Here is a 24,384-nt window from a genome sequence, read left to right as displayed (position 1 = left end):
CAGATATATACACACAAATATATAAATAGTCATTACAAAAAGCCCACAAGATAGGTGTTATTCCCACTTCCCAGATGAGAATATTTAGATTCTGAACTTTAATCCAATAATTCACAAGAAATCTTTTAAATCTGTAGAGGTATCTGAACTGTTAAAAACTTGACATTCAACATACAGCAGCCATGACAGAGAAGACAGGGATTTACAATATAATTTAGAACATTTTCAACAAAAAATTGTTAAAAATAATAAAATAACTATGGGACATAAACGATGAATTTTAGTTACCTGTGAGATTCATTTCTGTGTTCTGCATTTCCAGATTAGAGATAAGCATGATGATTGTACATGACATAAAATTGTTCACATTATAAAACTAATTCTTTGGTTGAGTGAATGATAAAATGGAAAGTTTGGTGCAAATTTTGATGAGATGGCAAAAGTTTTAATCGTCTTCTCTCCAGAGCGACTATCAAAAGTTTGAGAAAACATGGAAATATTACAATCTGTCCAAATAAATGATGTACTTTCAAAAATATTTCCTATTGTGGGACCGGCCCGGTGGCACAGTGGTTAAGTTCACTCGTTCAGCTTCGGCAGCCCCGGGGTTCGTCAGTTTGGATCCTGGGTGTGGACTTGCACACTGCTTGTCAAGCCATGCTGTGGCAGGCGTCCCATATATAAAGTAGAGGGAGATGGGCACGGATGTTAGCTCAGGGCCAGTCTTCCTCAGCAAAAACAGGAGGATTGGTGGCAGATGTTAGCACAGGGCTAATCTTCCTCAAAAAAAAAAAATCCTATCACAATATAGTTACACGTTTTAGAATTAAAAACTGTTATATGAACAATGCACATTGGCAGTTAGTTAATAGTTATGTAAACAAGTCATATTTTTGCTTTATTTTGCTTAGCTTTAAATTCTCAGTGCCACTTTTATAAATCATTTACAAAATTACAAAAAAGTGATTTTTTTAGAAGCCAAATATTTAAAAGGCATGTCTAGTAATTAACTTTAGGGCTATTGAAACGAAAGTATCATCAATCTGTTTGTGTCATGTCTGCATGTATTTATCAATTAAAGTGGAACAATATTCATATTGAAGCGTATGAAAAAAATGACAGAGCTAGTTTGAAGTATATATTAAATTAAAATTTTAAGAAGGGTAAAAAGGAAAGACTATTTCATAATAACAACCTTCAACTTCTGAAAACAATAAAAAGACGGTCACATTCAAGTGGACTTGTAAAACAATTTTAATTTTTACTCAAAGTATGAGATGTCATCATTAGTCCTCATCTTACACTTGAAAAATGGAGACAATTCAACAGGAAAGGAAGAGAAACAGAAGCTATTAGATTTCAAGCTCGAGTTTCAAAAATATTCAGATAAGGCAGGTAAAAACTCCAGACACTTTCCCATGGTCCAACACATTAATTTTCATATGCCTCCTTATTTCACAAAACATATATTATCATTAAGAATAAGAGTTTATTTTAGATTTTTTCCTAAATACCATGATTTCTTGTTTTAAAGAACAGCTCCTCAGTAGTGCTACCCATTTCATAAACTGACCTGCAGTTTTGTCTTTTTTAAAAAAAAACTTCCAACCTATTTGGACTTACTTAAAGAATAAATATCACATACTCAGGGTAAACTTTTTTTATCCCTACCAAATATAAGTGATCAGTATTCTACAATGAAGAAATTCATAGCATTTAACAGCATATAACTGTACTAGGATTGAAGTGACCAAAGTATGGGCCTTTATATACAGACAAATTCTGATAAAAAGACACCTGAAAAATAGAAGGGAAAAATAAAAGAAATGCCAGGAATAAAGCTTAGCTACATAAAATAATTTTTAATCAAAACGTACCAGCAACTCTAATAAAATTCTAAAGAAAATGATGAACAAGTGATGGCTCTAATGTGAACTATAATTAGATAGTATTGTCTGCCTTAGGAAAATCAGCTCTGTAGCTGATCTTTACATGGAAGCAAAAATAGAGGACTTTGCCATTTTTCATTAGGCACAGGGAGGAGAATACTGCTTTATTTTTTTAAAAAAGAGTAGATTAACTGGCGGCCCCCACAAAGAGTAGAAGAGTTAAACCACCCCTTACCCCAACATGGACATATGTTGTTAATTTCCAGTTAATTCTGACATTGCAGAGAAAGACATTACAATCTTACTTAAAATAACAAGAAATGAACAAAGTAAAATAACAAAAATCAAACAACAAAACAGCAACAACAAAACCATGACAATGAATTTTGTTTGTACCAAAAACACAATAAGAAACTCTAAAAAAGAAATTGCTTGTATATAGCAACAGTGCAAAGACATGATGCCAGGTCCTGTGCCCACAAGCTCTTCAATGCAGTGTAAGTCTCTTCTCGGCAGCCACCTACGAAGAACTGAAGTGTAGTGATGTATACTGTGGCTGGTTCACTAACACCGTCAACAGGAGTGGCCAGGGCCTTTGTTCATGTTTGTTGGCTGAAAATTACTCTTGGGAAATACTTAGTCACTAGACTTTTTTTTAAACAAGCAATTTCTCATTAACAAGTTCTGGTCAATAGTGAACTAGAAAGAATCTTAACTGACCTTGGGTTTTAGGACATTTGTTAACTCCTTGCCTCTTTTTAAAAGTCCAGTGTTCGACAGGCAGCCACTAAAAGAAATCCTCCCCTTTTTCAACTTACTTCCCTTTCGTTTCCCTAATGTGAACCCTATGTAAACCTAAAAACATATGGTAACTTAATATACAAGGTTTCTCAAAGTGCAAAATGTGTTACATATAGTTTCATAGGCTTCATTTAAACACAGTATTTTATACAATACAGTACAGTTTGAGACTTCTGCTCATAAATTACACCCCTTAACGGACTAGTACTTTAAAAGGTTGGCCACTCAAAGTAACCCAATGCCTTCTTACACAAGGTTAATACAGTTGTACTATACAAGTTTTGTTCAGACGAAAATAAAGTTAATCTTATACTTATCCCATATATACATACATACTTTAAAATGCTCTTTAAATGCTTACGTACAGCTAGACAAATCTCACAAACCATGAAGTATCTTACAGTTTGGTTCCTGGTTTGCACAGAAATGTACACAATATTAAAAAAGATAATTTGCAAGACAATTCATTTTATTTCTTTCTGCAAGATCTGCTCACCCTGTAACTCTTTTGGATGGGTTCTTGACCGCTGTAGAACCACGCTAAGTTCCTCAATGACCTTTGCAGGTAACTTATTATCAGAGTCCAGAGGAGCTTTGCCATTCCTGTCCTCAGTCTTCCTCAATGTCTTGAGACCTTTATGGCCTTTTTGTTGCCCATGAAGGACCGCAGCCTCTGTGTCCTCCAGACAGTTGAAACTCCGATGCTTTCTGGAGCGATGTCGAAGTTTATCGTCCTTGTGCTCCAGGCAGTGGGCCACAATGGAGGCTCTCTCCTTTAAGCTGGGATCTCCAGACTCTCCATCACGATTTTCACTGAGCCGCAGCCTTTCGAGTTCTGCTCTGGCATTCTAAAAATAAAATAAAATGTCTCACAGGTTTGGCACAATTTCAGTTTAAAAAATACATTCCATATAGAAGTTGATGATTCTTATATTAGAGCTTATTTTTATGACGGAGGTTCTAATTTTACTTTGGCACAAGTGGTAGGTCTGAATTTATATACTGATATTAGAGCTATAAAATCAACTGGAACGTAGACTATGGAAATTCATTTTAACATGCATTTAACAGATGACTTCAAAGATGTCTTTCAGGTTATTCAAATTGACTCTCATTTCTAACTGGCCTCTTCCAATTCACTCCTGCTTGTCTGAGTCACCTATTCGAGAGCATCGGTAATTCCTACAGCACTGTAGCCACAACACTGAGGAGAAAGGTGGTCTTTATGCCCATGTGAGTCAATGAAATGCTCTGTACTACAGCCCTGTCTTTGACATGCACAATACATATTAGCATATTAAAGATGCTGAGAAGTATTATAGCAAAGAAATGTTTAACTTATTCTGCTTTTTTTCCCTCTTCCCAAAATATTTGACCAGTGAAATCTTTTTCCCTCACAATGCCTATCAGAATTCCACAGATATATATATACATGTCAGTGTTTTCAAAACTATGTTTATGGATTAAAACCCACTTTTGTATAAGTGGCTTAGAGTACACACTCATCCAGTGAACTGTAAGGGCCTCCAGGTACCGGAAATCCATTGTGACACAACACCTGCAATGGTGGAGAGGTGGGCTTTCTTAACTAGTGTTCAGGACACCCTGTGACTGGGCAATTTCTGGTGTACAGAACTTTCATCAGATTCTCACAGGGGACCAGAACTTTATCCAGTGTAAGCTATGAGAATGAACAACAGAGAGTGAAGCATGTAGCAGCGGCACGAGCCACAGAGAAAGGATCCCCAATGAATTGGGTCAGGGTGTAAGCACAGGTGAGAAGAAAAAAGTTATTTTTCTCTTCATAAGAGTTGAAGGAATTTCTTCAAAATTTCCCCAGTAAAACTGTAAAGTATAGACAGCAGAAATCTCAAGAATTTTTTATTGTTATAAATGTCTGATATTGGAAGTGGGGAGGTCAACAGGAGGGTTTAGGCACTTGTGTGGTGACGGATTATAATTAGTCTTCACATGGTGAACACGATGTAATCTACACAGAATTTGAAATATATTACGATGTACATCTGAAAGTTATATAATGTTATAATCCAATGTTACTGCAATAAAAAATAAAAAGTAAAAAATAAAAAACATGCTTGATACTAAGTATGAAATACTCAATTTCATATGATACTCAGCATAAAAGTATAGTCTTTAAAGATGTCCAATATAATAATGTTTAATAGGCGACACCTCATCTTTCTCTTTTTTCCCATAGCACTTAGCACTTTCTAATATACTACATAAGTTAAGTTATTCATCTCTCTTGTGATTGTCCACAGGCCCTGCTAGAAAGTCAACTTGATGCTAGCAGGGTTTTTGTTTTTCACTTTTGTTTGACTGATTCACTGGAGATGAATCTGTACAGTGCCTACATGTAGGAAATGATCAATAAATATTTTTTAAATAGCAACTGAAGGTCTAAAGAAATTCAAATGTATAACACTCTGCTCTATTTTCCTAAAGTCCAGCAGGTTCAGACATGAAACTAGACTAGCAGACAAATTCAAGCTGAATAAAAGTATTTTCATAAACATAATTTGTAAATAATTTGCAATTTGGAATTTTCTGTCAAGATTATGATTATACAACTCAGATAAATCTATTTCTTCTACTGTAATATTGATAGGAAGAAATATTTAGTATTTAGCTTAATTTCAAAGTTTCACTAGAAGGATGTTAAAATAATGAGAAATAGCAGTGAGGGTTCTACAACAATCTGACTGTAATTAATGCCACTGAACTAGAAACTTAAATGGTAAAAATGGAAAATTTTATGTTAGGTGTATTTTATCAAGATAAAAAACAGAAAAACAAAACAAAATATCAAAGAGTCAGGAAAATGATGGCTAATTAGCACAGGAATGGAACTGGGAATTTATAGATAAATATTAATCCTATTGAAGTTTCACTTGAGGAAAACTAAGGATCAAGCAGAATGGTTTTATACGTCATAGTAACAGTTCTCATTATCTTTCAACAATCAGCAGAAAGACTTTGGGACTCTCTTAGACATAGAATTTAAGGGCCAAGTATTAATACACGTAATGCTAAAATTTCAAGTAAACAATAATATTAGCCCAAATGATGTAACCTTATATGAAGCTGGGGAGAGGTGATGGAAGCAAACTGTTAAAGAGTCAAGAGGATGGGGCAGTGAGTGCTTTGTATGAACAGTATGGTGTACTGGAGTGCCTTGAATATTGTGGGGAAAGAAAGGCAAGGACATGAATACTGGGGAAAGAAGGACACAGTTTATGTGCTGCACTGTCCTTAAAAGATAAAGTGTTAATAATTTAAAAAGAAAGATAGGTAAGGTATGAAATTAGGGGAGCAAGAGGTGACCTGGTCCAGATGATGCCAGTTTGTGTCCAAGGGTGTTTAGAGAAAACCATTTGTTTGAATGGAAATGACAATCTGAAATGGAGCCTGTCTCTCCCAGAGAGAGCAGCTCCAGCAGTCATAGCCACAGCAGGCTGCAGGAAGGGGTCTCAGAGAAAATATCTCACACTGCTTTAGTCTGTGCCTGCATATACTTTCCATTACATCCAGATGTGGGCCAATGGTTATGGAGCTCTCATAATACCAAAAAATAATATGACCAATATGTACAGATTACAGTAGAAACTCTCCAAAATGACAGTCACTAGTAAACTCACTGTATTAGTTGATAATCTCATACTATAAAATATGTAATTGTATTACTAATTTAATCCTCACAATAGTACTTTAAACTTTATGATTATTTACACTAAAAAGTATATTATTTATGTTTTAAGATGCAGAAATAGAAACTCAAGGAAATAATAATTTGCACACGGTCATATAAGTGGGAGGTTGGAATCCACCCCAGATTGGTCAGTCTGAAATCAATGTGCTTCATTCCACTGCATCAAACTGTGCTCTAGAATGGTGATGGGGAGACAGGTGTTTAATGGTTGATTCTAGATCACCATTTTCTGCTTCAGTTGCATCATTCTTTGCTCATTATTTTTATTTGTTTTACAGAAAGCATTCTTAAAAGGAATGGCAATTTTGGAAACTAGTGACTTATCCTATATTGTTCTCCAAGTTCCTTATCATTGTCTCAATAAATGTTAACTATGTGCCAGGCATTATTCTAATAAATTCTCATGTATGATGTTATTTAATCCTTACAACTACCCTATGAGGTAGGAGCTTTTATCGTTCCTATGCGCTTACAGATAAAGTGAGCACAAGAAAGCTAAGCGGGTACCCAAGATTTTATAGGGAGAAGTAGGAGGGCCATAGGTAACATCTAGATTGTGCAGTCTTAAGCACTATGTTTTTCTCTTCATGCATGATTTCCTTTGCCAACAACTTACATTCCCCTGCTTATTCAGCTGGCTCACCACTAACTTACTCAATTAATTCTAGAAGTTGCTTCCTCTAGGAAGCCCTTCCTGCCCAGATGATGTATCCTCACACAAATTTCAATGGAACCTCATGAAAGCAAGACAGGTCACGAAACAGGAAATCACCACATGGCCAAATCACAAAATTTATCAATCTGCCAAAAACTTTTTTGAAAAACAATTCTTCTTGAATATATCCGTTGACATGACTATATTTTTTCCTTATGAGTATATTCTACTTAGTAATATTAGTCATTTCCATTTGTAAAACGATCAAAAGTGGTCAGTCATTTTATAAATATATTTTCTTACATATTTACATGAATCTAATCTAATTCTATAACAAACATTTTTATGGTTCATATGTAAAATTTTCCATTGTTATTTTGTTTTAATGTCTTTTAAACTTTCTATATTTTTTCCAACATTAGAATATTTAAAAATCCTTTGCCAAATTTGTTGAATTGCCACATCACTAAATTCACTAAATTTATAAAAAACTTGGTTTACTTTACTCATAAATTTTCCAGCAATTACTGTATCATGAAATTGTTTTAAGGGCCTTTAACAATTTCTTTGCAGCTTTAGTTTATCAGTTTTCTGATCTTAAGTAGGCTAAAAGAATTGTCTCTGAAATTGTGGGTTTGGGATTAGGTAACAATCTATTACATACTCAACCATCATCCCATTCAATACTGGATACTGGTTAACGTATTTTGACTTTAATAATTTATGTTTTGCTTTGCTCCATAATCAATCCTAAGGCAATGACAGGAGAAGGTGGGCTCCCAGTAAGGCATATCTAACTCTCTACATTTGTTTCATTTGTTAACCTGTCCTTTAACCTTGTATTCCTGGGAAATGTGACTCTTAGCCAATCCAGAATCTTAAAGTTCTAAGGACTCTACAGTTCTGCAGAGCAGTTTATTACTAAAAAACCTCTAAGTGCAGAACGGCAGGAGGGACAAGCTCTTGATTTCTTGGAGTCTTATATCTCCCCTTTGATTGCATCAGTGAGGAAACACTGAGTAGGCAACAAAGGAAGGAAACCCTGATTTTCAAAGCTTTTATCTTTTAGAGAAGAGGAATATTACGGTGGGATAAACAAATGTTCAAGCAAAGACAGGCATTGAGAAACATTTTTAAATAATCTGGTCACTAAATTAAAATGGCTTTAGTTCTTCAAAAGTTATTTCTGTTTGGAAAGCAAGAAATTCAAACAGCTTAATCCCAAACCTAGACTCTAAGAAGAAATAATATTTTTTACATGCTTTTCTTTTCGCTTTGAGGGACTCAATTAAGGCATTGAAACATGCATCAGTCTCAAAGTGTCTAACGAGTTTTGAGTGTAAACAGCCTATGTCCTTTCCTGAAGAGATTGAACTTCAAGTCAAGATTGATGCTGCTTATGTTCCCCCCTCCCCTCAAGGTGAAAAGGAAAACAAGTAGCAGCTTTCACAAAACATGCCAAATCTTCTTTATTGATGCTTAGGGGTCATCTTGCAGTTCCTTAAATTAACTGAGACATCCCATCAGTTCCCAAACCGGTGGAATTTGATTGCACTACTAGAAAGTCTAGTTACCATGGCTCCAGACATATTCTGCCATGGGCTCATTCTAAGGATGTTAGAAGTGAACTTGTAAGACTAATTTGAGACTGTAATTTTACCACCACAACTTCTGTATATATATTTAAAATTGCCTTGCTACTTTAGGGATAAGAAAATAAGTGGTATTGTGAAATTTAATTGGGTAGTCAATGACATTATTAAAACTAATCATTTAAGGGAAGTTAAAAAATATAAAATTTCAAGTGTGGCATAGGGCTACTAATGTTTTTTTGATAGATGTTATTTTATCATGCTTTTCAAAGTGATGATTGCTGTGCTTTTGAAGCCAATGAAATAATTAATGCACTTATAATCACATTAAGATATAAGAAAACAAATGCTATAATTAATATAAAACAAATAAAATCCTAACCTACCTCAATATTTCTCTGGGCTTGGGCTGCATCTTTCTCATGCTGGATGGGAATTAGAGGCAAACCTCCAATTTTCGGGTTTTTCGTTATAGAACGTTTTCTTTCCTTTCCAGCTGGTGGCCGTATGTCATTTTCATGCTGTGGAAACAAAATTTCTTGCTGTTGGTGTGGATTTTATTATGTGATACACCATGTTATATATAGTCACTTGGCTCCCCTTCCATATATCCAAATCAAATGATCTGCTTTCCATGAAAATGCCATTTGTAATTATGATGACGACTCTGGCGGCCACATCGCTCCAGGATGTAAAATTCTTAAGTGAACCGAGCTTTGAGGTCTCAGTTCAATTTCTAAGTTTCAAATACATGCCTTCTGTACTACTTATCAAACCAAAAGGGGGAAAATATTTAAGGAAACTGGCAAATCTCTTTGTGAGAGAAAAATAACACATTTGTCTACATTTTTAGGCCCTGTAATCAAAGTAACTACGTATTCATTTTCTCTCTCCTCCAAAGATGACTTTAGTATAAAAATAATTTGACCTTATATGCCCGAAGTGAGCCTAAGGCATGGCTACCAGAAAAATTAGCCTTATTTTATGACCTTTTGAAAAATGTTACTTTTTCATCAAATTGGATTCTAAAGAAATGTTACCTTGTACACAGAGGTTTATAGTGAAAATCACTGTAATCACAAAATCACAACAGAGAATGTGGCACATTTGTTTTCAAATTATTGACTACATACTCTGGCCACTGAGCAATTATAGATATGACTGGAGAAAAGTTAATTTTGCAACGGGAAGAAATATCCACAGGTAAAAACATAAGCTCTTGAGTGATAAATCTTTGAGATATACATATAAAGACAAATCTTTAAAGAATTTTTCTACTCCTCAGGGTAGATTAACTTTTTAGAAGTTGGGAAAAGTGAATTGATTTTCAGATAACAATCTATGAAAGAAATACAGAACACCAAGTATAAAACGAGAAGCTTACAGATGTTATGATGAAATGAAAACCATTTGGTAAACTATATAACTAAATGTCTACTCTTTCTTTTCCTCAAGACTCAACAGGTTCTTGTTCTTATGTTGAAATTAGTATTTTAATGTAGTGTTTTATAGCAAAGAACTCATTTCAACAAATACTGACTGTGTAGTACACATTATATAACAGTTAATTTATATTGTGGGGCATACTGCTAGACTTTGTGCTTATTAATATACATATATTATCTAATTTCTCAACGACCCTACAGTGTAGGTCCTATTATTACTAGATTTAGTGTATACACATCAGATCAACCATTGAATTTTAGTGAAGTGTTTACTTTGGGTCAGCAAATCTAGAAAGGTAGATTATGCAGTATTTCAGAGAGAAAGTTACAGGCTTCATAATATTATTTTTATGTCAAGGTCCCAAACTTGGTAAAAATAATTTTGATATTATTATAAGTGGGATGTTCCCAACAGGTAAAGCTAGGAGAAAACTGGCTGGGAAGAAATTAGGTAACCCTATGAATTATGCATACACTTTTATTTACTGTATAGAACATGTGCTCAACGATATTTTGAGGAACCTAAGAGCAGATGCAGTTTTGAAACACATATTTCTTTTTCTGAGATGATATACAATGCTGTGAATACCAGCTAATTATGTCTCACTGTATTGATCCAAGAGGTATTTTTCCCAATAGCAGAAATCATTAGATTTAAGTAATATGTTCTGACAACATTTATAATTATGTATAAGTGACTTCAAAAGTCATACAGCATGGATCATATATACCTGAGGATCATACTTACATTATTATAACCAATGATCACACCCCAAAATCTTCATTATAACCAATGATCACACCCCAAAATCTTCATTTCTGCCTCCCACTTTCTATTTTCTTTCCCTACAGCTTTACTGAGGTATAACTGACAAAACTGTAAGATATTTAAAGTGTACAATGTGATGATTTGATATATGTATACATTATAAAAGGCTTCTGAACTCCATCAAGTTAACACATCCATCACCTCACACATTTATCTTTTGAGGAGGGGGGTGGTAAGAACACAAGTTCTACTCTCTTAGCAAATTTAAATTATACAATATGGTATTATCAACTGTAGTCACTAGGTTATACATTAGATCCTCAGAATGTATTCATCTTGCAACTGAAAGTTTATACCCTTTTACCAAATTTTCTCTATTTCCCCTATCCCCCAGGAACTACTCTCTGTTTCTATGAGTTCCACTTTTTTTTAGATTCCACATATAAGTGATACCATGCAGTATTTGTCTTTTTATGTGTGGCTTATTTCATTTAGCATAATGCCCTCCAGGTTCATCCATGTTGTCGCAAATGACATATCTTCTTCATTTTAAAGGCTGAATAATATTCCATTGTTTATATATGCCACATTTTCTTTATCCAGTCATCTGTTGACAGACTCTTAGGTTGTTTCCATACCTTGGTTACAGTGAATAATGCTGCAGTGAACATGCTCTCACTTTCTGACCTTGATCTCTCATCTTTCCAGCTAACTTAATTTAGTTTCATTCACTCTAAGTATTCTTTAGACTCCCTGAGACCTTCAATCCATTCTCCACTACCATTCTACTTTCCACATTTTTTCCCACTTCCTTCATAGCCTGGCTTAGATTTCACGGTCAATCAGTCTACGCACCTCCTTGTAAATATCTTCAGGTCCTGTGCTCCTTCTCCCTCCATCACACTTGCCTGGCAAAACCCCAAACCTAGTTAAACCCAATTCTACTTACTCTATGGGTGCCTAGCAATTGATAGAGAAAAAAAAAAATAGAAGATCACTCTGGGGATTTATCTCACTTTAAACTTAACTTTCAAGTGAGCACTCAGCATTACCCTGACGTTCTAGTACACTGCCACTGGCTTCCTCGCTCTGATTATTTCTCATCTTTTACTCTGCCCCTACACTTCTAATATCCCTACGTGACTCACATGTGGTGACCTCACTGATCTAATTTTAAAACTTATTATTAACCATTCCATAATTTCATTTTCCCACCATAAAATGTACCATTATCTCTGCATCTGTAGCCATACGTTAGGCTCCCTTCTCTTCCAATCAGTATTTGTTGTGACGACAAATAACTTTTCTCCAAACATATCTATAATTGCTCAGTGTGCCAGAATATAGAGTCAGTAATTTGAGAACAAATGTGCCACACTCTGTCATACAGTGATTCTTTTCAGGAATGATGAACAAATGTGCACTTGCTCATATTGCTTCATGTCTGCTCAGGGCCTCTTCTGGCTTAATAATCTTTCCCCTCCTTTATTAAATTTTTCTTCCAATTACTGGATTGTCTCCAGCAGCATATATGCCAAGTATACACTCTCCCATCTTCAAGACAAAAAAATCAAAACCCCAAAACCTACCCTGACCTCTTGTTTCTATCTAGACACAGCCTCATTTGTCTGTATAGCAAATTCCTTCATAGAATTCTCTATACCCATCATCTGGTTTTCTTCTTTCCTCAACCCTTCTCATGTCTTTTGCTGTTTTTTTCTTTTCTGTTTGACCTTTAAAGTTTGGAATGTCCCAGGGCTTATTTGTCCTCTCTCTCTCTTCCTATACTCCCCCCTTCTTTCTCATTTTATATTCTCGTTCTTTCTTTCTCATTCTCTTTCCCTATTCTTCTCTCTCATCTCACCCAATCCTCCCATAGCTTTCAATACAATCTAAATCCTGAATTCCCCCAAATTTATATTTCAGCCTCAAACTTCTTCTGAGGTTTTGATCCATGCATGCAACCTGCTACTCTGCATATTCATATGTATGTCTAATACACATCTCAAATTTTAGGTGGCCAAAACAGAACTCTCAATTTTCTTCTGCATCTCTGATAACGTCGCTTACACTTGCCAAGTGCTCAAAAAACTAGGACTCTTCCTTGATTTCTACTCCTTTTCTCAAACTGCTATAGCCAATCAATCTGCAAGTCTTATTAGTTCTACCTTCAAATATTCTTGAATCTGAATATGTCTTGCCAGACCCACTGTTATCATGCTAGCCTAAGCCGCCATCTTCCACACAGCTGTTCTTCCTGCTTCCATCTTTGATTCCTACAGTACAGCCCCAACAAAGTAACCAAAATTATTATTTTTACAAATAATATAAATCTGATTATATCATTCCCTTGCTTACCACGCAAACTCCTAAACTGGGACTACATGAGCTGTCTCCTGCCTGCCTCATCTCTTATATCCTCTCTCACATACACCTTCAAGATGCTCATGGAATAAGCCAAGAATATGACATGCCAGGACCTTGTACTTGCTGGACCCTATTCCTGGATTCTCCCCACCTCCTGCACACATGCATGACTCACTCCCTCATTTCAGACAGGTCTCAGCACACCTGTCAGGTACTCAGAAAGGCATTCCCTGAGAACCTTTCTCAATCAGTGCTCTTCCTTCCCTCAGTCACACTGGCTTTCCTTTCCCTAGCTTATTATTTATTTTATTTTATCCCACTAATATCTATTTGAAATTTTATCAGATTACTTATTTATTTTGTTCTCTCTTTTGAATTTTAGAAATACTGAGTATGGAGTTTGTAAAAGGCATTGGGTTCTGTGATGCAGATATACATATGGGTCTACTAAGACTGACAAGAGTCCCTCCTCTCATGGAGTTTGTGTTTTAGTAGGAAAGACAGACATGAAAAATTTAAATACACACATGCTTTTTAATTAGCACTATAATGCTATAGGATAGTATAGGATGCTAAGGGTTCCCAGATCATGAAGGTCTTATGGGTTTGAAGGTTAGGGAAAGTTTCTCTGAGAACATGACATAAAAGCTGAAATCTACAGGACTTTTGAGGCAGAGATGAGCACGTGGATGGATATTAGAAAAGTATTCCAGGCACCAGAAAGAATTCATTGTAAGGGGCCTCACTGTTCACTAGTGTGAGAGAGAGTGTGTGTGTGTGTTTTAATATATATATTAACATTTGCTACTTTCCTGTTTCCCTATGGAGGTGAACCTTTAAATCCTTAAATCAGAAAGGACCTTTGTGTTTATCTTAATCCTAAGAAGTGGAATGAACAGAGGAAAGGTAATTGGGCGGAGTCTCTGGGGCCAAGACAACCAAGGATAGGTAAGAAGGGATAAATAACTTGGCCATGAGAGCAACCTCTGTTTCCTGGCTATTTATATCTTGCTTTCCGACTGCGAGTCTACTGACTTCAATTATAAGAAAAGAAATATCAATTTAGTTGTGCCATAAACACTGTACCAGTTTTCAAGTCTACGGTTCCAATTTTACTAAAATACTTCAAATGCAGTTTTTTTAAAGTAGGACTTGAATATCTGAATTTTTAAAAAGTCACAAAAGAGAAGAAAAGTCTCTAAAAGTTAGCAACCAGTATTTTTCAGCAAATGTATTCCCAGGTAGTAATAGCAGGGTCAGGCTGAGAAGAGCAGTGTTTATTAACCACTGGAAAGGTTAATAAATTAAATGAATAGAGAAAATGGTTTTTAAAACAAATAAAGACCAGATTTTGGGGTGAATTAACTTCTCACTTATAAGAGAAATAGGGAAGTACATCCTTAGTAATAAAGAATGTCAACTTAATCGTTACCAGTGAATTTCAATGCTTTTGTGGGAAGCATTGCTGGGAATTCAGCTAGATAAGGTTGGGGGAAGAAAAACAATACTATTAGTGGGACTCCTTAACCATTCCGCAAAAGAGTAAGTCCTCCTTACAGAGAAGACTAAATGGGGAATTGAGTACAGGTGGCGGCCTCTGATACCCTGGGTTAAACCACTAAATGTTCAGTCCTAAGCAAATGATGGAACCTTTGATAACCTTTATTCCCTCGTCTATAAGCAATGTCATGTACAGTTTGTTACGAGGACTACATAAGTTAACTCTTTTGAAGTATCTAGCACACAGTAAGTATTGAAGAAATAGGTTCTTGCCCTTGTTCCTGGAAAAGCAGAGGTGTGGAGAGTAGGAGGCCATAAGGGGACAAGAAGGAAAATAGCACATTTGTTTTTCTAAACAAAGATCAATGCGGGACCCTGGTAGGATGGCAGCTTAGACAAGCTCCTCTTTCTTACAGTACTACCGTCTTGAAGCAACACACCTCTCCTAAGCTAAGGAGCTGCAGGGCTGGCAAAAAGAAGCCTCCACAAAGAGAGAAGATTGTCTTTCAAAGAGTAATGGATAAATCTGGATTCTCAAATATTTAAAAAATATGAATGAGAAAATAAAGGTATACACACAAAAACTCAGATTCTTTGAAAATCACCACCACATTTCCTGTAGATCGTTATACTTTACTGAATAGTTGAAAAAGATATCATACCTGGGCAATAAAGATACTGGCCATCCACTCCATCTGACTTTGTAAACTATCACAGCACAGGTGCCTGCAAAATAAGTTTACAATTTAAAAAGACAATGGAATTCTCCAGAGTATTTAGTGATTAAGTGATCAGAAAGTTCTTTAGGCTTCTCCTGATTAATGACTCAATGTAATCAAAATGCAAGTATTTCAGTACGAGTTGCTTCAGGCTTCTGTTAAGCATACAATATCAAAATAATAGTGTAAATATGTTAAACAAAATACAGCTAAAGGCTTTGGTAACTGCTGAAAAATGATCAGCAATATTTTTGGAAAAGCCGAAAGGTCAACGTCATTTGTTTTTTCAGATACATGATGTAAAACCATCTCCGAGCCTAAGAAGAAAAGTATGTGCACATTTTCTTAAGAGCAGATTTTTCAAAAAGGCTTAGACGGTCTCCATCATTACGATTATAAATGTTAACACTCACAAGACTCATGAAAAATGAACTAAATGAAAAACCACTGCATGCCCGACAACACTGATTCAGTGACCTTTCATTGAAAACTTACATAAAACAAAGACCTTGCCTTCAAGGTTCACATAGTCTATTAGGGAAGCCAGGCATGTAAACAAATAAATTATAACATGGTGAGAAAAAGAGTAAAGTTAAACGCAAACAGAGAAACAGCACACTTGGGGATGAGGTGGAGGTTGTTTTCTGGAAGAGGAAAATTTTGTAACTGATGTTAGAGTGGTACAATGGACATTTCAACATAATTACATTTTTTATATTCCTGTATTATAAGTAATTTGGAAAAAATGTTAAAACCAAACTTGTAAAAAATTTTTGCTTCCTTCATTAGATTCTCAGGAAAATACTTTCGCTTTCCATTGCCATGTCTAAGAAAACTGTTCCCTCTGCAAATCATTTTAATTATGCACTTCTGTGTACAAAATACTGCAGATGCAAAGAAGAAATAATGATTTGAGATGAGAGTTATCTGATAAGATTTTTGGGGCATTTGAGCCACGGTGTGAATGAAAAATAGTAGCTTAGTCAGCCAGATCCGCAGGAAGAGGATGGAAATGATGAGGGGAGCGAGCAGCATATAGTGTAGAAGATGGTTCAGGAAAGGGACCACATACGTCAAACAGGTAGATATGAAGCAGCAAAGAATGCATGGGGAATGAAAGACAGAATATTGTTTTATTATTAAGTAAAAAGGGAAAATTGTGGGAGATAAAGCTGACGGAGCCCCATATTAAAGGGCCTGGCATGCTGTGCCAACTCTCTTGTACTTTATCCTGTAGGTATAGGATTCACAGAAGAGTTTTAAAGAAGGAAAGAAACGTGACATACTTTAGAAAGTCTCTTTGGTGGCTGGGAGGCGAATGTACTAGAAAACAAAAGCAAAGTCAGAGGCATGAAGAGAACTTAGGACTTCTGGAATAATCCAAGTAAATGAATGAAGGCACGGCCCCAAGGATAGAGGGCATGGGTGGAACAGAGAGAGAATTTTGAGGCAGATTGGGTACGGCAGAGTGATGGATTAGACACATGCGCACGAGGGACGAGACATCTAGTACAGCCTTCAGGAAGAGTGTCTGGATCCCAGTGACATCAATGGAAACAGTACATTTACGGAAAGAACAGGTTTAGACCAAGATTTTTTTTTTTAACTGAGTTTTGGCTACTTCTTATCCTTTATTTAAAACTGAATTTTGTCTCCTTATCCCACAAAAGCTGGAATTCCACACTCATATAAAAGTAGGAAGAAATCAGATGTAGTTTCTCTTAATAGGCATTGGCAAATAGGATACATGGGATTGGAAGGGACCTAAACCCTGAAGCAAATCTATTTTCCTCTTCTTAGACTCAGAGTATTTAGAAAAGATTTTAGTTTCACTTCGGTGAAACATTTCCTGACTGTCGATCTATCTGCCAAATAATAACAGTATTTGTTTACTGAAGTTATCATCAATACATCAAATACAAAAATTGCCAGCTGTTAACTTACCAGTGATGTTTTTCAGAATATGCTGTCAATCCCCAACTGCATCACATGGGAAAAAAACACACATGAATAAATGACAAATTAATTATGACAAATTAAAAATGACAAATTTTACAAGACTGAAAACAGGATTAGCTGTTAAGGAGGTGATATTCAATAGTGGGAATGCCTAATAGAATAGATATCTGGACGTGAATGATAAATGTTGAGGGATTTGGCTACAAATGTTCACTGAAGGGAGACAGGGAAGGAGTCTCTTTATGTTAAGAAGCAGAGGAGGAAATCTCTCAGAAGATACTCTTGGCGGAGTAATGACAGATGTTTAGGAAAATGGCCAAAATAAGATAATACACATATTGACCTACTGATATTGTGAGAAATTAAAGAATGTGCCAATTGCAACACAAGTATATGTGCTTGGCTTAGAAACTAAGCATGCAGGCAAAAGTGAGGACATTTTCAGTAACAGAATCTTAAACTATATACAGTTCATTAAAATGAGATTGCACAATATTAAGTATTAGTGCAAACATTAATTAGCTAATCAAAGTAATTTGTGATAAGAAATGTGGTATACACCAAATGCTGGGATGATTCAAGTATTAAGAGGAACATAATGCATAAGAGGGCTCCATTTCCTCTTTACCATCTACACGCCACTGGTTTACTACCCAATTCAGCAAAGCAAAAAGGGCAAATTATATAGCCAGGCATCAGGAGGCTGGAGGGCAGCATTTGACTTCCTGTATGTAGACTTCCCTGGAACATCCTTATGTCCCCATGCTGTGACTGATGAAGGGACAGGATATGGAGAAACCCATGTGTTTCCCAGTACACACAGCCTTCTAGGGATTTCTTACTTTACATGAAGGAGATGCAATCACCCAGGAACTTGACCTTTGTTAGTCTGAGTGGGAATTGCATCCCTCCATATTTCCATGTGCAAGTTTCCTTGGTCTGCAATAGGTCCCCTGCCACATGTCTGTGGCAACTTAAGGAATGTGTCTAAAACTTAATTTATAAAAAGTTAGACTAATGCCACTGGTCCCTAAATCCTTGGACATATGTGCCTGTTAACTTTTTCTTTTCAACAATCCTTCCCTCTCAAACTTTACCTCGTGGGAGGCTTCATCTTCTTTTTCACTCCAAGATAAAACTTCATTGAACTGAGAGAAAACATTCTGTCATATTTACTACTCTGTAAGAAAAACAAAATAATTTGAAATTTAAGAGATTTTTATAAATATCCTTACATTTTCCTTGAGTGTTAATGACTGAGTTTAAAATTGTTTAGTTTCTCCAATATTTCACGAAACATTTTTCCAAGATCTTAGTAAATGAAGATTGTTTTGATTACAATGTTTTAAATTTAAATAGATTTAAATTTAAAATTAAATAGATTTAAAAATATATATGTATGTTTACACGTGTGTATATGGATGTACAAACACACATACACAGGTCAATAATTCTTTATTCAAAACACCTGGGACCAGATGTGTATCAGAATTGATAATTTTTCAACTTTTTCATATTTTAAAAATATAATGCAATGCATGTGCAATATGTTATGTAACTCTACCACACCACCAGTGTTGTCTGGGGTAGCACCCTCTGTTCAAATATATTCACAATTCTGTACTGAAATGCATGACATTTCATACAGTGTGAGATAAATAAATGTTATAAATATTGTTACAGACTGAATGTTTGTATCCCCTCAAATTCATATGCTGAAATCTAATGTCAAACGTGACAGTATTTGGAGGTGGGGCCTTTGGCAGATAATTAGGTCATGAGGTTCAAGCCATCATGAATGGGATTAATGCCCCTAAAAGAGGCCATAGAGCCAGCTCGCTCTCTTTCTGCCACGTGAGGATACAGGGAGAAGTCAGCAGTCTACAAGCACAAAGAGGGCTCTCCCCAGAACCTGACCAAGCTGAGCACCATGATCTTGGACTTCCAACTTCCAGAAGTGTGAGAAATAAATTTTCTTTATAAGCCACTCAGTCTACTGTACTTTGTTATAGCAGCCCAAACTGACTAAGACGAATATCTTCATTTTGGTCTGGGTCAGGTGTTGCCACCAAATGAGTTACGATTTTCTGTAGTTTTTTGGAGTTCATAATTATGGCAAACAGACTATGAGCCTGTATGGAGACATAATGAACTATCTCAAATAGCCATATTAATGAAAACCTTCACTAATAATTTATGAAAGTAGACAAAAAATTTACATTTGGTCTGGATAATTACATATTCTCCATACACATCCCAACGCCGTTATCTGAGATTAATATTTAAAAAATGTTAAATCCTTGAACAGAGACCATCAGGAAAGTTATCTGACAGAGGCAACACTTGAATCATTACACTCTAATTTAAAAGCTTAATATCAAACCAAACATATTTTATTATTTATCCTTGGATACCCTGCAACAGATTTTATAAAGATAACAGCCACAGAAATAACTATTAACACTGATAACCTAAAAATTCTCAGGGAAATCTCTTGTTTCAAACTGGTAGGCAGATAGCCTTTATAGCTAAGCAAGGGTCTTGGAATCATAGAGACCAGGTAAGTATAGTAAGCATACAGGAAATTGCAGCAATTATTATAAAGTTAGAACACATTGCTTCGGAGAAATGGCAAGATAGACAAGTTGTCAGGGCCCCAGGACAATGAGCAAAAACCCATTTAGCAAACATGTAGCTCAAATCAGTACTAAGTTCTATAAAAGTTAAACTATTACTATGAAGTCTTTTCTTTATGAGAGCAAATTTGAAAAGTAAAAGGTGGATAATATGTATACAAAATTAAAACGTGTTTTCCACATAGAAAACTGGTTAGGAGAATATAGAGAAAGTATATAGAGAAAAAAGTAAGCACACAGAAGACCAGGAATAATGCTTTGATGACCAACGGGCAGAGACCGTTGATAAGGCCTGGAATTTACATGGTGAATTTACTCCTACTATTATCAATGTTTGCTCTTATTATCATGATGAATAATTTAAAAAACATATTTCGGACATTTATTTTTCTTATGGTCAGATTTCTAGAAACGGAGTCACTGGGTCAAAGGATAGGAACATGATTAAAATTTTGACTAACCTGACAGGATAAATTTACTTACAGTTGAGCACATATTTGTATATTTGCTAGCGATCTTCAGTTTTGATTTGGTCAACAATTTATCCATATCTTATTTGTTTGTTTTAGTTCTTTATATATGAAATACGAAATTGCTTTGTCTTTTTAGGGGAAATATTCTACTCAAATTTCTGTTTTTTCACTGTTTACTCAATTCCATGGCCATGTAGCTTGAAGGATTGCTATTTTTAAAGTTTTAATTCTTTTGTCAATCTGGAACATATATTTTATATATAACATTGATGAGAATTTAAATTGAAATTTTTTTGTGAAAAATTATCCCAGCCCTATTTATTAAACAAAGCTTTCTTTAGATATACATTTATGATGGCATATTGATGAAAAATAAATTCTAATATACAATTAAGTCTTTTACCTGACTTTATGGTACCATTGCTCTCTGTTTTTATAGCAGGATCATATTATCTAAGATATTTTAGTTTTCTTGTACACCTTTATATTGTGTTGGGAAATACTTCACAATTATTTTACTTTTATGCCCCCAAAACGTTTGCAAGCATTCTTATGTGTTTACCCTCTCAGGTGAATTATCAAAGCCTTTTTGCCAAGCTCTAAAAATAATTCCCTTTGGGGGCTGGCCGCGTGGCCGAGTGGTTAAGTTCGCGCGCTCTGCTGCAGGCAGCCCAGTGTTTCGTTGGTTCGAATCCTGGGCGCGGACATGGCACTGCTCATCAAACCACGGTGAGGCAGCGTCCCACATGCCACAACTAGAAGGACCCACAATGAAGAATATACAACTATGTACCGGGGGTCTTTGGGGAGAAAAAGGAAAAAAATAAAATTAAAAAAATAATAATTCCCTTTGGAATTTTGAAAAGAATTACATCAAACCTATAAATCACTATTAGTAGACTTTACACAAATTTCCTTTATTTCTATCAGTAAAGTTCTGTAGTTTTCTTCATACAAGCCTCAACTTCTTATTAGGGTCATTTTCTGGTAGTTTATATGTTTTGTCTTCTTACTCCAACAGAGGACTGGTTTTTGGGTATTGATTTTTTAGCTTGCTACTTTACTGAATGTTAAGGAATTTGAACTCTCTAATATGGAACAGTGAGGCAGCTTTGTAGGGCAGTGAGTATCCCAGATAGGAAAGAGTTAAGGAGAGGAGAACTTAAAAACGTACACAATAGAGGCAATCCTGGCCTCCTGGGTCAGAGTCAAATCAATTTCAAGTGAGGTGAAAGTCCCTCCTTGTAGTCAGCCTGCTGTCCCCTTGAGTCCCAACCGAGGCAGCAGAGTAGGGTGAGAGGCAGCGATTCCAGCAGTTTGGGGAAATGGGGCTTGCATGTTCGAGAATGAGAAGCCCTGTGCCTGAACCACGCAGTCCCCACTCATGCAGGCCATTGCTAAGTCCTGCACTGCCTACATTTTGGTACTTTGGGGAATAGACTGAGAGTCCTAAGTAATGCAACTCATTCTCAAGCCACTCCTGACATGAAAGCTCGTTACTTTATACCATATCCTGTCCCAAAAGAACACAAATGATGTAATTTGAGAGGAGATCAGCAATAGTGGAAGGAAATCTTTTTAGTTTCAATCTTTAAACTGCATATGCATAAAGAGGAACTATAAGGATCCTAATGGAAAGTTCTATAAAAAGAAATCTCATTTGGCAAGAAAACTTTACTCTTGGCTTATTATAACTCTCTCTTTTGCTATCTGTATTTTCTGGATAATTTCTTCAAAAAGTTCAATATACTGGAGAGTTATAAAGTCTGTAATATACTGCTTCAGGCACTATATTTTAAAATAAAGTTTTTAACTAAGCCAATTAAATTAGTGTGCTTAAAAAATTATTCTTGTGGCTAAAAGGCATTTGCTTATCAGTGCATGCAACTTTTAACCACCCCCCCTTACTCATTTGCTTTTTTTCACACCATTAACAGTGTAATGGTAATATTCTTTGAAACTTCTCACCTTTTATGTAAATCAAGTCTGAAAACATTTTAATTAACATTTTCTGTGCACGGAAAATTCTCAAAACAAAATATATCTTCCCCTGTGTATTATCCTAATTTGTTGTTAATGAGCATTCATAAATTATCTCTAATTAACACAGAGTCTCTTTAAATATACTTTCCAATTTGTAATTTCTACTCCCTTCTCAGTAAATCATTTTCTAAATATATACAAGCACACATATATTAAAATGGCAACTGTCAAAACCAGAGCTAAATCTTTATTCAAATAAGTTAGAAGATTTTTACCATTGATTATTTACTGTAAAATCATCTGAAAAGTTAACCTTGCCAATGACATGATTGTCACTAATAAAAGGGACAGACCAGCAACACGAAAAAATAACCAGCAAAACAAAATCACGTGCTAAAAATAATAATAGTTTGCGTTCAAAGGAAAACCTTAAGTCTCTCATCTGTTGGCCTTAATGTGCAAACTAAAGTATCAGTTGCATTAATTCTGATAGATGTACAAATACAACTTTCAAACACTTCATAATTAGACTATAATTTCCTATCCTGAGGTCACTGTGATAAAACAAAATGTGTTCAGCGTCCTTAAAGAGCACGCTCTTTCTGACAAATACTCTATGATCTCACTTATGTGTAGAATCTAAAGGTCAAATCCACAGAAGCAGAGAGTAGAATGGTGATCACCAGGGGCAGGGGAGTGGAGGACATGGAGAGATGTTGGTCAAAGGGTACCGTTTCACTTATGCAGAATGAATAAGTTCTGGAGATCTAATGTACAGCATGGTGACTGGTGAATACTACACGGTATTCATGAAATTTGCTAATAGATTTTAAGTGTTCTCACCACACACACACAAAAAGATAACTAAGTAAGGTAACGGCTATGTTAATTAGCTTGATTATAGTAATTACTTCACAATGTATACGTATATCAAAACATCATGTTGTGCAGTGTAAACATATACAATTTTTATTTGTCAATTATACCTCAATAAAACTGGGGAAAAAAGAAAATATTTCAATTGTCAAAAAAAAAAGCACTGTCTTTCAGACAAGCTCTCTAAACTATCAGTGTCTACCGGTTTATGTGAATTATCTTAGATTGAGCAGGATGATCCTTTCAAAAGATACATATTCTTAAAACAGAACATATTCTGTTAAGGGATATGAGATTCCTTCTCTCACTTACAAAAACAATCAATCTGAAAAAGTCAATTTTCCATGAACAGACTTCCTTGTGGCAGATTTCTAAATTCACATGAGCTTGGGGGGAAACATCATAAAAACTGAACTGTATAGATTGTCATATTTGAAAATATTTGGTACTGTTTAAATGAAAAAGGCTTATCCTCTTTAAGTAAAATTCTGTCAGCGAAAACAATGCAGAATTATTGTTTCTTTCGTAAGTCCGTGCATAGAGCTTTTGGAGTCAGACACCTAGGAATGAGTTCTCACTGTCACTTACTGGCTATGTTAGCTTGGGCAAGTTATGTAATATCTTGGTAGGCTCCATTTCCTCAACTGTAAAGTGGGAATAATAATAGTATCAATAATATAGGGTTATTGTAAAGATGAGATAATCCAAGTGAAATGTATAGAACTCTGCTTTTCATAAACACTTGAATGTTACTTGCCGCTATTATGACTGCACTGTTATTACTGTGACTAATGATTACTAGTTTTTTTCTAGCAACGTTGTGTTGCTACACAATGGAAGTGTCGGTTGCTTAAAGAGACTAAAAAACTCAGGTTGGTTTTCAAATACCCTGAGCAGACATCCAACTACAAAAGTGGCCCATAATGAACGTATTACGTATATAGGAGGGCAAGGATCAAGGAAGGCAGTCTAATGAAGGTCAAAGTGGGT

The 24,384-nt window shown here is 35.4% G+C and overlaps 1 protein-coding gene across 12 annotated transcripts in view; it reads right to left on the bottom strand.

The window, feature by feature from the left end:
* Positions 1-1,236: 1,236 nt before the first annotated feature.
* The window catches only part of ARAP2 (ArfGAP with RhoGAP domain, ankyrin repeat and PH domain 2), a 177,602-nt gene continuing 154,454 nt past the window's right edge, over positions 1,237-24,384 (bottom strand). For all 12 annotated transcript variants that reach the window (XM_070612987.1, XM_070612992.1, XM_070612990.1 and 9 more), the window contains 5 exons: positions 18,524-18,606; positions 17,412-17,447; positions 15,411-15,474; positions 9,054-9,188; positions 1,237-3,538 (listed from right to left, as the gene is read on the bottom strand). In XM_070612987.1, coding sequence (XP_070469088.1) covers positions 3,155-3,538; positions 9,054-9,188; positions 15,411-15,474; positions 17,412-17,447; positions 18,524-18,606 — 702 coding nt within the window. In that variant the 3' untranslated portion in view covers positions 1,237-3,154. The remainder of the gene's footprint in view (positions 3,539-9,053; positions 9,189-15,410; positions 15,475-17,411; positions 17,448-18,523; positions 18,607-24,384) is intronic.

Source organism: Equus przewalskii, chromosome 3, assembly GCF_037783145.1.
Source record: "Equus przewalskii isolate Varuska chromosome 3, EquPr2, whole genome shotgun sequence".
Classification (NCBI taxonomy): Eukaryota; Metazoa; Chordata; class Mammalia; order Perissodactyla; family Equidae; genus Equus; species Equus przewalskii.
This window is presented reverse-complemented; position numbering and strand designations above follow the sequence as displayed.